At 41.8% G+C, this 14509-nt stretch overlaps 1 protein-coding gene across 4 annotated transcripts in view; it reads right to left on the minus strand.

Moving 5' to 3' along the window:
• LOC129868442 (rho GTPase-activating protein 32-like) overlaps positions 1–14509 on the minus strand; it is an 89951-nt gene that overhangs the window by 8225 nt on the left and 67217 nt on the right. For all 4 annotated transcript variants that reach the window (XM_055942421.1, XM_055942423.1, XM_055942422.1 and 1 more), the window contains 5 exons: positions 10831–10980; positions 8304–8406; positions 6648–6792; positions 4705–4787; positions 4250–4357 (listed from right to left, as the gene is read on the minus strand). In XM_055942421.1, the coding sequence (XP_055798396.1) occupies positions 4250–4357; positions 4705–4787; positions 6648–6792; positions 8304–8406; positions 10831–10980 (589 nt within the window). The remainder of the gene's footprint in view (positions 1–4249; positions 4358–4704; positions 4788–6647; positions 6793–8303; positions 8407–10830; positions 10981–14509) is intronic.

A 14509-nucleotide genomic window follows, 5' to 3' on the forward strand; every position in this document is an offset into this window, starting at 1 on the left:
AGGACAAACCATTCTGATTTTTTGTTGTTGTTGAGGTCACTCTTTTCAAGGAGTTTTCATTGGGAAACCAGATTTCTAAGGGACCTTCTTGCAGTTCCTACCGCTTCCACTGGATGTCAACAGTCTTTAGAAATCGGTTGAGGTTATTCCTTTGTGTAATGAAGTACGGCTATCTTGAAGGAGGGTCACTCGAAGTTTCCTGTTTGTTAGAAGCGCATGACCAGAAAGCTAGCTACAGTTGGTTTTAATCCTGTATTGAACACAGATCATACCGTCTTCAATTTGATCGATTATTTACGTTGAAAAATACCTAAAGTTGTATTACAAAAGTGGTTTGAAATTTTTTGCCAAAGTTTACAGGTAACCTTTGAGATATTTTGTAGTCACGTTTCACAATTTCGAACCGGTGTTTTTCTGGATCAAACGCGCCAAATAAATTGACATTTTGGATATATATCGACGGAATTAATCGAACAAAAGGACCATTTGTGATGTTTATGGGACATATTGGAGTGCCAACAACAGAAGCTCGTCAAAGGTAAGGCATGAATTATATTTTTATTTCTGTGTTTTGTGTCGCGCCTGCAGGGTTGAAATAGGCTTCTCTCTCTTTGTTTACAATGGTGCTATCCTCAGATAATAGCATTGTTTGCTTTTGCCGAAAAGCCTATTTGAATTCTGACATGTTGGCTGGATTCACAACCAGTGTAGCTTTAATTTGGTATCTTTCATGTGTGATTTAATGAAAGTTAGATTTTTATAGTAATTTTTATAGTAATTAATTTGAATTTGGCGCTCTGCATTTTCTCTGTCTTTTTGCCAAGTGAGACAGTAGCATCCCGCCTAAACTCCGATTTTTAGATATATGAACTTTACCGAACAAAACATACATGTATTGTGTAACATGTGTAACATGACGTCGTATGAGTGTCATCTGATGAAGATCATCAAAGGTTAGTGATTAATTTTATCTCCATTTCGGCTTTTTGTTACTCCTCTCTTTGGCTGGAAAAATGGCTGTCCTTTTCTGTGACTTGGCTCTAACCTAATATAATCGTTTGGTGTGCTTTCGTCATAAAACCTTTTTGAAATCGGACACTTTGGCTGGATTTACAACAAGTGTATCTTTAAAATGGTGTAAAATACTTGTATGTTTGAAGAATTTAAATTATGGGATTTCTGTTGTTTTGAATTTGGCGCCCTGCAGTTCCACTGGCTGTTGACGAGGTGAGACGCTACCATCCCACATACCCTAGTGAGGTTAATTGACCCCCCATAAACGTAATGGACATATACCAGGAGCTGTGCCAGGCCTGCCACGTCTGTTGACTCATCCAGCTGTAACGCATTGAATCCAATGGCTTATATGCGAAACAGTAATTGTTTCAAAACAGCTCCTGCCATGTCACTGATGCGTTATGAAACACTATACAAAGTGTTGTTTTTTGGGGCCTTTTCCCCCAGCATTGACGTAGCCATATCCGCGGCATCAGGAAGAATTAAGTCCTCCACAATAGTGTGGGGCTTGCCTGTCCTAGCCACTCGGTAGCTCACCATATAAGACGCTTCTAGCTCCTTCTTATTAATGGTATCTGTTGCTTTTATACATGTCTTACTACTCGAAAGTGGTCTTTTTTCTCGCTCAAAAAACTCCTGTGGCGACAATATAAGGAGAACGCTACATGTCATGGACCACATTACTCAGAATAAGACAAGTGCAATATTAATCAGTCTAGATGCAGAAAAAGCATTTGATTCAGTGGGATGGGATTACATATTCCAAGTTATGGAAAGATTTGGTTTCAACAAAGAAGTGATACAGTGCATCAAAACACTGTATTCATGTCCGACCGCTAGAATAAAGATAAATGGACATTTGACACGAACAATAAAATTAGAGCGAGGGGCAAGACAAGGCTGTAATCTTTCACCCACGCTCTTCTCCTTGTACCTCGAACAATTGCACAGGCAATAAGACAGGACCCAACCTTCGAGGGAATAACGATAAGAGACAGTGAACATAAGATATGCATGTATGCGGGTGACGTTCTGTTATTCCTTAAAGACCCAGGCTCAAGCGTACCTAGATTGATGGATGTTCTACAAACATTTGGAACATATTCAGGGTATGTGCTTAACGTACACAAGACCCAAGCCCTAGTATATAATTATATCCCACAGGAAGAGCTGAAGAATAGGTATAACTTCACCTGGACCTCTTCATCTATTAAATATCTTGGAGTATACCTACCAAAAGATACACCCAAACTTCATTGCATGAATTACGATCACATCAACAAGAAAATATATGATGACCTAGACAGGTGGAACTCACTTCCCTTAGATCTTAGTAGTAAAATTGAAACAATCAAAATGAACATCCTGCCGAGGTTATTGTATTTGTTCCAATCACTGCCCATAGAAATCCCACCTAAACAGTTTAGGGAATGGGATAAACGGATATCAAGGTTTATCTGGAACAGTAAGAGACCAAGAACTAGATATACAACATTACAATTACCAAAAAACTGTGGGGGTATGGCCTTACCAAACCTAAAAGATTATTATGTGTCAGCCCAATTGAGACCCCTGGTTTGTTGGTGCAATTCAGAATATGAATCCAAATGGAAAGACATCGAGACTACTTTGACAGGGATACCCATACAGTCAGTTTTGGGAAATAAGGACATGGTAAAAGAAGTATACAATAGACAAAATCAGTGGATTAATTTCTCACTGACGACATGGTTTAGGGTAGTTAAGCAAAATAATTTAGACAGAGATCAAACTGCTGAGTTGGCCCGCATACGACCCCAGCTTCATCCCTGCAACTCAGGACAGCAGATTTAAACAATGGACGCAGAAAGGCATCACATCATTCAGTACAATTATAAGGAATGGGAACCTAGATAACTTCCAGGACTTAAGTAAAAAACATGGCTTGGATAAACAAGATGTTTACAGATACCTACAAGTCCGACACTATTTCTTAAGGGAGATAAAAGTGACTGACCCTCGAGCACCTCCAAAATTAATCCAAGTATTCACTAACGCATACAACTTGGGGAGTAACAAAAAAACGATTTCAAATCTCTACTTGGGTATTCAATCCTCAAAGAAACATTCTACAAACTATATTAACAAGAAATGGGAGGAGGAACTTAACATTGAAATAACTGATGAAACATGGTTGAACATATTAGAGACTCAACAAAGCTCCACCAACTCAAGGTCATGGAGAGAATTCTGTTGGAAGAATGTTATACGTTTCTTCATAACACCTAAACTGAAATCAAAACAGACTGGCTCACCACACCCTTGTTGGAGAGAATGTGGTCTATTGAGGGCGGACCACTCTCATATCTTTTGGTCCTGCCCCGCAATCGAAACTTACTGGGGAGAAATAAGATCTAACATTGGAAAAATAATGGGATTTGACATAGAACAAACATTCATTTCTTTGTACTTGGGTGAAATACCAGATAACTTACACAATAGAGAAAAGTACCTCTTGAAGGTCCTACTGGCAGCCAGTAAAAAGGCTATCACTAGGAAATGGCTACAAAAAGACCCTCCCACAGTGACACAATGGATAGACATTGTAGAAGAAATACACCACATGGAGCGTATGACCTTTGCTTTAAGAACTCAACAGGAGAGAGGTCAGGAATACTGGGAAAAATGGGTTTCATACTTGGAAAAGGTCTAATTCAAAGATGCTAATGTAACTAATATGATGATGAAGGTATGAAGTGCACTGTAACTGCCAGATCATTTTTGTTCTTTTATTTTACTTGTACTTTCTTTGTGTTCCTACAATAAAAACAAAGTATAAAAAATAAAAAAAACTCCTGGGGCGTATACTTCAAATTGTCATGTTTTGTTTCTAAATGTCTGCGCAAGAGTGAAGGTTTCCGCGACAGAGTAACAGTTAATGTGATGGGATGTTAATTACTTGACTAGGCTACCTGTATTTGACATTGTGTTATTACTTCGCTGAACACTTGGTTTAATTTTCTTTTTGTGCAGTGAAACGAGGCTACTCAGGCGAGAAAAAAACCTCACCCAAATGTATAGCCCGTTGGAAAATATTTAATGTACTGTTGATGTGAAAAATGTGAATCACATTTTTATTTGCCGTTCCCAAGACGGCATTGTACTCAGTACTCAACTTCATGTACTCAATCTATCAATAATACTGAGATATGAACAATAAAATGACATTTAACAAGATAGTAAGTTGTCTGACCTCAGTAGGTTGGGGGCCCAGACGATGGCCAGGTTCTTGCTGTGCATGTTGGTAACGTAACTGAAGGTGGCCAGATGGGACAGGTGCCTCATGAGGAACTCCAAAGTCCTGGGAACAGGATGGAGGATGAAACACACAATTCATTTACACCAGTTCTACTTCATTGCTTCAGTAGTATTGTGCTATTGTTATAAAAGCAGGCAGTGTATATCTGAACCAGGTGAGGTGTTCTATGACTACTTCTATGAACTTTTGACCTAATTGTATAATCATACCATTCTAGAGCTGTATGAGTGCAATATAAAAACATAGTGGATGGTTATTGTAACACACATATTGTATATTATGACACCCTTCTGATGCAAAAAATATATATTGACAACCTGTTACAGAGACAGTACTGTGTGTGTTGCATCCTGTGAGTTCCTGCAGGGGGCAGCCGGCTCTGCTCTAACCTGTAATGCGGCGGCGGCAGCTGCTGGATGACATCATGTATTTTGATGAGCCGCTCCTCATCTGTAGCTGCGGAGACGGCCTCCTGTGGAGCGGAGAGGAATGAGGATGGGGAGGATGGAGGGAGTAGAGTGGTACGGGTCAGTGCCTCTGCGTTCAGAAGTGTTGACACCTCCACCAAGTTAGTCGGGCCGGGGGTGGTGCAGAGAGGAGGCACTTGCACAAAGCTTGGCTAACCCAAAAGGGCATAACGCTGCCTACACTCCCTCCTCCACCCTTTCCTTCCCCGCTCTTCCATAGCAACCAGCAAACATTTACACCCAGACTATTTTGTTTGGTGAGGGTTTTTATTTCAAGTCGGAGAGAGTATGGTTTGTCTTATTTGGATGCCATGTGCTTAGGTTTTGGAGATCAATGAGGGGCTATGACAACCATGATATTTTGATTAGGGGGGGAATGTATTAGATTAGCCCATCCTCATAAATACAGTACTTATTACCCCTTAGATGAGTGACACTGAACCTGGAAAGAGTCTTGAACATACCCCCCACAGAGATAGAAAAATGTACACTGAACAAAAATATAAACTCAATATGTAAAGTGTTGGTTCCATGTTTCATGAGCTGAAATAAAATATCCCAGAAATGTCCCATATGCACAAAAAGCTTATTTCTCAAAAATGTGTTTACATCCCTGTTAGTGAGCATTTCTCCTTCGCCAAGATAATCCATCCACCTGACAGGTGTGGCATATCAAGATGCTGATTAAACAGTATGATTGTTACACAGGTGCACCTTGTGCTGGAGACAATAAAAGGCCACTCTAAAATGTGCAGTTTTGTCACAACACAATGCCACAGAAATACATATTTTTTGGTATTTTAACCCCATTTTCTCCCAAATCTTGTCTCATCGCTGCAACTCCCTAACGGGCTCAGGAGGCGAAGATCGAGACATGCATTCTCCAAAACATGACCCGCCAAACCGCGCTTCTTAACACCAGCCACACCAATGTGTCAGAGGAAACACCGTCAACTGACGACCGAGGTCAGCATCCAGGCACCTGGCCCGCCACAAGGAGTCGCTAGAGTGCGATGTGCCAAGTAAAGTCCCCTCGGCCAAACCCTCCCCTAACCTGGACGATGCTGGGCCAATTGTGTGCCACCCTATGGGAGTCCCGATCACGGCCGGTTGTGACACGAACCCGGGTCTGTAGTGACGCCTCGAGCACTGCGAGGGAGTGCCTTAGAGCGCTTTGCCACTCGGGAGGCCTCAGATGTCTCAAGCGTTGAAGGAGCGTGCAATTGGCATGCTGACTGCAGGAAGGTCCACCCGATAATTTTATGTTAATTTCACTACCATAAGCCTACCACAATGCCAGTTTAGAGAATTTGGCAGTACGTCCAACTGGCCTAACATCCGGAGACCATGTGTATGGTGTAGTGTGGGCAAGCGGTTTGCTGATGTCAACGTTGTGAACAAAGTGCCCCATGGTGGCAGTGGGGTTAAGGTATGGGCAGGCATAAGCTACGGACAACGAACACAATTGCATTTTATCGATGGCAATTTAAATGCACAGAGATACCGTGACGAGATCCTGAGGCCCATTGTCGTGCCATTCATCCGCCGCCATCACCTCGTGTCAGCATGATAATGCACTGCCCCATGTCGCAAGGATCTGTACACGATCTGTATTCCCAGTCATGTGAAATCCATAGATTAGGTTGTAATTAATTATTTTAATTGACTGATTTCCCTATATGAACTGTAACTTAGGAATTGTTGCGTTTATATTTTTGTTCAGTACATTTTGGACATGGAAATTCGAATCCAGCTCTGGACTGTGCGAAACCTAATAAATACCATCTAGCAACATGTTAGTGTGAGAAAGCGGGATTTGTTTATTTTGGGTGGAGAAGGACACTGTGCCAAGAGAAGGTGCTTACAGAGAATTTCTCGTAGAGCTGATAGGTGAGCAGGGGGTTGGGCAGCTCACGAAAGTAGAGCTTGCACAGGGAGCCTACACAGTGGATGTCCTGGATGTACACGTCTTTAGTCAGGTCGGGGATCTGCTCTGAGTCAAACTCATGCCTAGTGGAGTGAGGGAGAGAAAGAGAGAGAGAGAGGGAAAGAGAATTGAGAGAGACATACATAAACCAAGTTTTCATCCAGTTTTAAGCGTGTGAAGTCATGACATAAAAAATTTAATAAATAAATCAGGACAGCTGTGGTGGAAAGAGGAAGTTTCGGTACAATTTTATAAAGGCCGACAGATAATTTGTTCATTCGACATGGTGGGATCTTTTTATGTCAGTAAAATAAATAATGTGAGAAATGGAAGTGGAAACGCATTTATGCGTAAATATCTATATAATAACCACAATATCGAAGTAAACACGATGATTATGGTGTGTGGTCCTCCCACTACGACTCGGGAAAACATGCAGTTTACTAGGCTACAGATGAAATGAGTTATGATGAACTTCAGCGTGGTGAAAGTGCACAGTGATGAGCTTGTTGCTCCTTTTCAACAAATATTGAGGGTCTTATTCTGGTGACATGATAATCGATGCTTGACTGCCATTTGACAAATATTCTCACTCTTTTTCCATAATAACCTCATGTAGACTAGCATACCCGCATCTGCGAGCTGTTGGCACGTACCAAGATCAGATGGGCACATTTCCTATTTAACGCAACAGTTTTTGTGGAAAGCAGGAAATGGCGGAGCAATTTCTGTATAGTGCATCTTTAACAAATGGAAATGTTGATTTTGAGGTGGTTCTTAAATCTCAATCCTGAGCTAAACCATGTAAATACTTATTGCCGGGTAAGGGTTATACTTATTAAACGAGGGGGGAAAAAAGACAAGAAATCCCCATAAATATAAAAAATATATATATTTCAGGGTTGGCTTCGAGGCGCCAAACATTCCGTCCTCTTCACTGCCCAAAATGTCATAGTTACAGGGTGATCTGACATCGGGGTTCTCGGTTGGCGGAGTGAAAATATCAGTTACTTGGACTGTTACAGAGGACAAAACAAACAGTACAAAAATGGGATGGGAAAAGAACAGGTTGGGCTCATCTTTTTCTACAAGTTATGGCCAGTCAATAGGTTGATGAGTGATTTCCACACGCACGCACCCACACACATTGTTGTCGAGGGATGCCCACAGTGCCTACACAGAGGTAAATCCACATATCGCATGCAAAGGAAAAGATAATGGGATTTTTTGTTTACAGTGCCAGTAATCTTTGATGGAATTTTTTATGTGATGTATGGCATACGCGGATTATCTTTGGGAGTTGGGTTCCACCCCTTACTTCATGTGACGAGAGTTGTATTCATTGAACATGAACTGATATTGATTGAGTAAAATGGCACCTGGTAGTCATGGTCCATGATGTTAAAACGCTTTATTTTCTCTCAACACCAAGGGCTAAACAAATTCTCAGAAGTTGATGGCGGGTGTACACTTGAGATCACTTCTATGAATGCCCTATGAGGCAGACCCATGTTTAACGGATAGTGCTGCCAAATTTGTGTGCGTGTTTGACTGTGTGTGTTTGACTGTGCGTGTGTGTGTGTGTGTGTCTAACCGTAGTTTCTGGATGTTGGAGGCGATTCCAGAGAGGCGGTACATGCCGTCCACCACGCCATGCTCCTCAATGAACTCTGTGCAGCTCTTGAGTACCTGGGGAACTGTAGCAGCAAACACCACAATGTCAGAGAGTGAGAGAGAGAGGGAGAGAAAGACACCTTTAAAGGGCATCTCCACTTCAATCAATAGATGTGCACCGTAACACTGCAATAAATGTGCACCCTTTAATAATGTATAGACGTTTCCTTTCTAAAGAGCGTGCATATATTCTTCCTCAAGGGAACACCAGCTACGAGGGGTTTTGGACTGAGAGAATATTTTATGTTCTCTGATAAAGAAAAACACAAACTTCTGTTGATCAAACGCAACGTCTCGTGAAGCATCTCTTCAAGTTGATCACAGGTACTGAGAATACAATGCAAAGAAGATCAAATGCATTCCTTTTCAAAAGGCAATGTGAAGGAATTTCATATTTGAAAGTTGAAGTTGGCAAAGCTTTGAGTGTCTGAGACCAAGGCCTGCCAGCCTCACATCAGACCGACCCTTGATTCAAAAAGGGTCCTTATTTCCTGTCTCCATCACTGCAGCATAGCAAATCAATATCCTACCACCACTGGCTGTTTATTAAAAAAACCTGCCATTTCACCTTTGTTACTTCCTCTGGCCAGTGGTCAGAACAGAGCAGAGAGAGCAGTAGACTCGGTGGCTATCTGGATAAGATCATCAGATAACAAGTCATGGCCTGCTGCAAGGGAAGAGAGAGACAGGGCGAGAGAGGATGACAAGGGAGAGAGATAGAAAGGTAGAGAGAGAGAGAGAGAAAATCTACTTGGAGGAGTTGAGACATGAAAAAGTGTATTGCTAGAAAAGTTAACTTCTCTATTACAATAAAATAAATGTCTCAATGTGTTTTGGTGTCCATATGACCCATTCTGTTGGACCAAACATCAAATGCAAATAGCTAGTTGAAACTTCTTGTCAGGGAGGAAGATGTGATCTCTGAACTTTGTTGGCGTGAGGCAGGGAGAGGTCATTTCACTCTCGCAAAAATCTATCCAAAATAAGGCCAATGCGTTTCTATGGGCTTATTTTGGACCAAAACTTGATGTTTGACTTCCCGCCTTTGGGACGACTCCCACTGTTAGGGCGGAAACCTGCATCTCTTCAGTATATACAGATCACGGGTGTAAATGGGAAGGCGCACAACACAGCACAGAGGAGCAAAAGAGACCAGACCAAAAATACAACACGAGAATAAGCAGACAAACGCTTATAAAAACAAAAGATAACAAAACCTTGATATACAGGGATTTGGAATATTGTGCAAAAACCCTCATTAGAATTAATCAAATGTATTTGATATATTGCCCAGCCCTACATGGGGCTGTGCATTATCATGCTGGATCATAAGGTGATGGCGGCGGATGAATGGCACGACAATGGGCCTCAGGATCTCGTCATGGTATATCTGCGCATTCAAATTGCCATCGATAAAATGCAATTGTGTTCGTTGTCTGTAGCTTATGCCTGCCCATACCTTAACCCCACTGCCACAATGCGGCACTCTGTTCACAACGTTGATCAGCAAACCGCTCGCCCACACAAAGCCATACACGTGGTCTGCGGTTGTGAGGCCGGTTGGATGTCCTGCCAAATTCTCTAAAACTACAGCTCTGGTAGACATTCCTGCAGTCAGCATGCCAATTACATGCTCCCTTAAAACTTGTGACAAAACTGCACTTTTTAGAGTGGCCTTTTATTGTCCCCAGCACAAGGTGCACTTGAGTGATGATCATGCTGTTTAATCAGCTTCTTGATATGCCACACCTGCCAGGTGGATGGATTATCAAGGCAAAGGAGAAATACTCACTAACAGTGATGTAAACAAATTTGTTGCCAAAATGTGCCACTGTAATGCAGCTTTACAGCACTGTGGTGGGAGCCCATTTGAACACAGTAGAAGAGGGAGGGGATTGGGGGGAGAGGAGGTTGTTTGAGTGGTAGTAGTGCAGGCAAACAGAACAGACCGCTCAGGATGGATTTAAGGGGCAAACAAAGCATGTGTTGCCAGATCCCTCTGGCTCCAGATCAGTGGAGAGGAAAAATCTCCCTGTGACCTGACCTTTACACCCTCTAAGTTGCCATGGTCGCCGTAGCAACCCTCCCAGGGCGCAGAGGGTGGTCGGGTTCATTCTGCAGGCACGGACCGTAAAGCTGTAGGGGGTGAGTCAACAACAGCCCAACCCTGCTCTAGCCTCTACCGGAGTTGAGCCAAGCCCTGCTATACAGCCACTGTTATGTGGCGACTAGTCGAACCCTTGTACCATAGTGTGAGTGCCCATCATGCACAAAGAAGGCCAATCGTTAATCCTGAGAACACCTCTCAGTATTTTAGTGTTTGCATGTGTGCGTTTCAAGCCTTCAATACCACAGTTGAGGTCAAAGCTGAAGAACTTCCGCATTTATGTGTCAGAGATTGAATGTACCTGTGTGTTTGTGAGAGAGAAAGAAAGGGAGTTTCTCACCATCGTGGCCCGAGTTGAGGAGGTGCTCCCCAAGGTCACAGCCAAACACCCTCTCCCGGAGGATGCCCCGCTGCTTCAGCTTCTGCTTGGTGGGCCTGGACTTCATGAAGGTGCGCAGGAACGTGATCAGCTTCCCGTGCTTCTTAGACACTGCCAGGAAAAAGAGACACACACACACAATATGTTTAATACACACTCACATGTTCAGCTGGTGTTGACCGTCCATGTAACGTGAAATAACGCATTTAAAATGGTGAGCTGGCAAAGTGGTGAGCTGCAAGACCTTGCTTTTGTTAGATTATTGATTATGTTTAATCCAAGGTTATGCTGCATTTATGACCCAAGGTTCAATGGAAACATATAACAGACCAGAGGTGTGTGTGAATAAGCCAGTCCCAGTCAATACATGTATATATTTTTTTATTCTTCTAATGCCAGCCATTTATTACACCATGGGAAGATTTTTTGAGACTGTATTCAGCTTCACTCCTCAATTGCTATTCCAGGGCAACTGCAAACATCCTCCACCAGAATCACCGCCTCAATATGAAAGACTTAAACCAAAACCCCTCATTAAAGACAATGGGTCTAGAAAAAGGTCTAAGCCTTTCAAAGTATGGGCCCAGTTGTTTTCTCCATTTGGAAAATTGTGAGAAAAAACCCTCAGCTTTCAGAGAGAACAATGGAGTTTGCAGGCATGCCAACTTTTGTTCACAAATCCTCCACTGCAAATGGTAGATTCCAGAGTCAAATTTCCCCTGAAAAAGTGGAGACACATTCTCCAACGGAGCAGAAATAAGCCGGCTGCATCGTCCGACACGTTGCAGGGGAAACAACTTTCCCTCTACAGCAGGGCTGCCCAATTCCAGTCCTGGAGGGCCAAAACATTTAGGTTTTTTGTTTCTACCTGGTAGTTAATTGCACTCACCTGGTGTCACAGGTCTGAATCAGTCCCTGTTTAGAGGGGGAGTATTACAACCAGAAGTGTTTCAGCCTTCCAGGACTGGAATTTGGCAGCCCTGCTCTACAGACTACAAACAAAAGACCTAACCCTATTCCAGGGACAACTTTAGTGAGTGACTCCACTCTCTTCACAACAGATAAATACCGAAAGCACTTTCATTTGTGTTTATATTGAGTACGAGAAGCACACCGCTTCTAAATCATGAACCATACTTTCTGCATTTTAAAATTCTCAGCTGATTGGAGCCAGAATTTCCCCTATGAGAAAGATAAAAATTCCTTGGTGCTGAATCCTACCAAACTGCTGAGGCAGCTTTGTTACCAACCGTTGAGGCATCAAAAGGGCTTTGCATATCATGTAGGGGCTGGGAGCAATTGTATCAGCTTACACCAGCTGTCACTGTTATTTAGGAACCCAAATCAACAGAAGCTGTGGGAGTGCAAGCCTGCAAGGCAAGAAAGACTTTCCAGAGTTGTCTGAAGACTTCTCTGCTCAATGTCAACTCTGCTGACAGTGAAGGGGCAATTCCAGAGACGCTCTTCGGAAAATCAAACTAATTATGGGACAATGACGAGGTCATTGTTTAAGCTATCTTTGGCGAAAGCCTCCAAGATGGAAAACATATGGTAAACTACCTCACAGGGTTGGGTAAAGCACTGCTGCAACTCTGATTTTATGCAGTGCCTTCAGAAGGTATTCACACCCATCAAGTTTTTTTCTTCAAAATGAATAAATCATGTAAAGCTGAAATATGTTAAGTCAATAAGTATTCAACCCCTTTGATATGGTAAGACTAAATAAGTTCAGGAGTTAAAAATAGTGTTTAACATGATTTTTTTTTATGACAACCTCATCTCTGTACCCCACACATACAATTATCTGTAAGGACCCTAATTCCAGCAGTGAATTTCAAACACAGACTCAACCACAATGACCAGGGAGGTTTTCCAATGCCTCGCAAAGGGCACCTAATGGTAGATGGGTAAAAAAATTAAAATAAAGCAGACATTGAATAATCCTTTGTGCATTTGCGAAGTTATTAATTACACTTTGGATGTTGTATCAATACACCCAGTCACCACAAAGATACAGGCGTCCTTGATAACTCAGTTGCCAGAGAAGAAGGAAAGAGCTCAGGGATTTCACCAAGAGGCCAATGGTGATTTTAAAACAGTTAGAGTTTAATGGCCGTGATGAGAAAACTGAGGAAGGATCAACAACATTGTAATTGCTCCACAATACTAACCTAATTGACTGAGTGAAAGAAGGAAGTCTGAAAATAATAACAAATATTCCAAAACATGCATCCTGTTTGCAATAAGGCACTAAAGAAAGACTGCAACAAAAATGTGGCAAAATAATTAACTTTATGTCCTGAATACAAAGCATTATATTTGGGGCAAATTCAACATAACAAACACATCACTGAGTACCATTCTTATTTTCAAGCATGGTGGTGGCTGCATTATGAACTGGGTATGCTTGTCATCAGCAAGGACTAGGGAGTTTATGATAAAAAATAAAGAGAATGGAGCAAAGCACAGGCAAAATCCTAGAGGAAAATCTGGCTGTCTGCTTTCCAAGCTGGGAGAAAAATTCACCTTTCAGCAGGACAGTAACCTAAAACACAAGGCCAAATATACACTGGAGTTGCTTATCAAGACGATATTGAATGTTCCTGAGTGGCCTAGTTAATTTTTTGGGGGTTAAATCGGCTTGAAAATCTAGGGGAAAAAATAATGTAAAAAATAATAAGTGCTAATATTGTACAATCCAGACGTGCAAAGTTCTTAGAGATGTACCCAGAAAGACTCACAGCTGTAATCACAGCAAAGGTGATTCTAACAGATATTGACTCAGGAGGTTGAATACTTATCTAATCAAGATATATTAGTGTTTTATTTTTCATATATATATATATATATATATATATATATATATATATATATTTTTTTTTTTTACAAATGTTTCTTCCACTTTAACATTATAGTATTTTGTATAGATCGTTGACAAAAAATGACAATAAAATCAATTTTAATCTCACTTTGTAACAACAAAATGTGGAAAAAGTAAAGGGGTGTGAATACTTCCTGAAGGCACTGTAGTGAGCAAGCTGAAGACCAGCAGTAGGGTTAGTGGATCAGGGTGATGTAAAACTTTCCCAGCGTTTGCTGAAACCTTCTTATATCATGGTATGCATTTGAAAACCTATAAAATGGCTGAGTCATAGTCAGCGGGGCAGAGAGCTGCTCCTCGGGTGGTTGGACACAGTGGAATTCTCCGCGGTCCACAGCAAGTCAAATAAGAGCCAGCAGCCTCACCCTGAGATTTGTATGTGGAACTCTTGGATGACAGAGGGGAACATTTATGTGGAATTTTGACAGTTATGAGGAGAATTATTGTGATAAAACTGGTGTGGCTGACCGTGAGGACATTTCACAATGCTCATACAGTTAGAAAATACTTTTACGACATTTTGAAAGGCAAACGTCATTAATTAGGACTTTTAAGGTGGTGTAAGGAGCAGTATGAAATTATGCCAACATAATGCAGATGGAGGCAAGCAAACACGCAGGTGCTCACGTGGACATAAACACACTCCTGTCAGAGTCAACACAAAGCAGCTACTGTCTGTTCTTTATCTTTACAACTTTCACAGTTAAGTGCCACTGCAGAGGAAGCTAACAATAACATTCCACATTGCACTGCATAGCT

The sequence above is a fragment of the Salvelinus fontinalis genome, chromosome 13 (assembly GCF_029448725.1).
Source record: "Salvelinus fontinalis isolate EN_2023a chromosome 13, ASM2944872v1, whole genome shotgun sequence".
In the NCBI taxonomy this organism is placed as follows: domain Eukaryota; kingdom Metazoa; phylum Chordata; class Actinopteri; order Salmoniformes; family Salmonidae; genus Salvelinus; species Salvelinus fontinalis.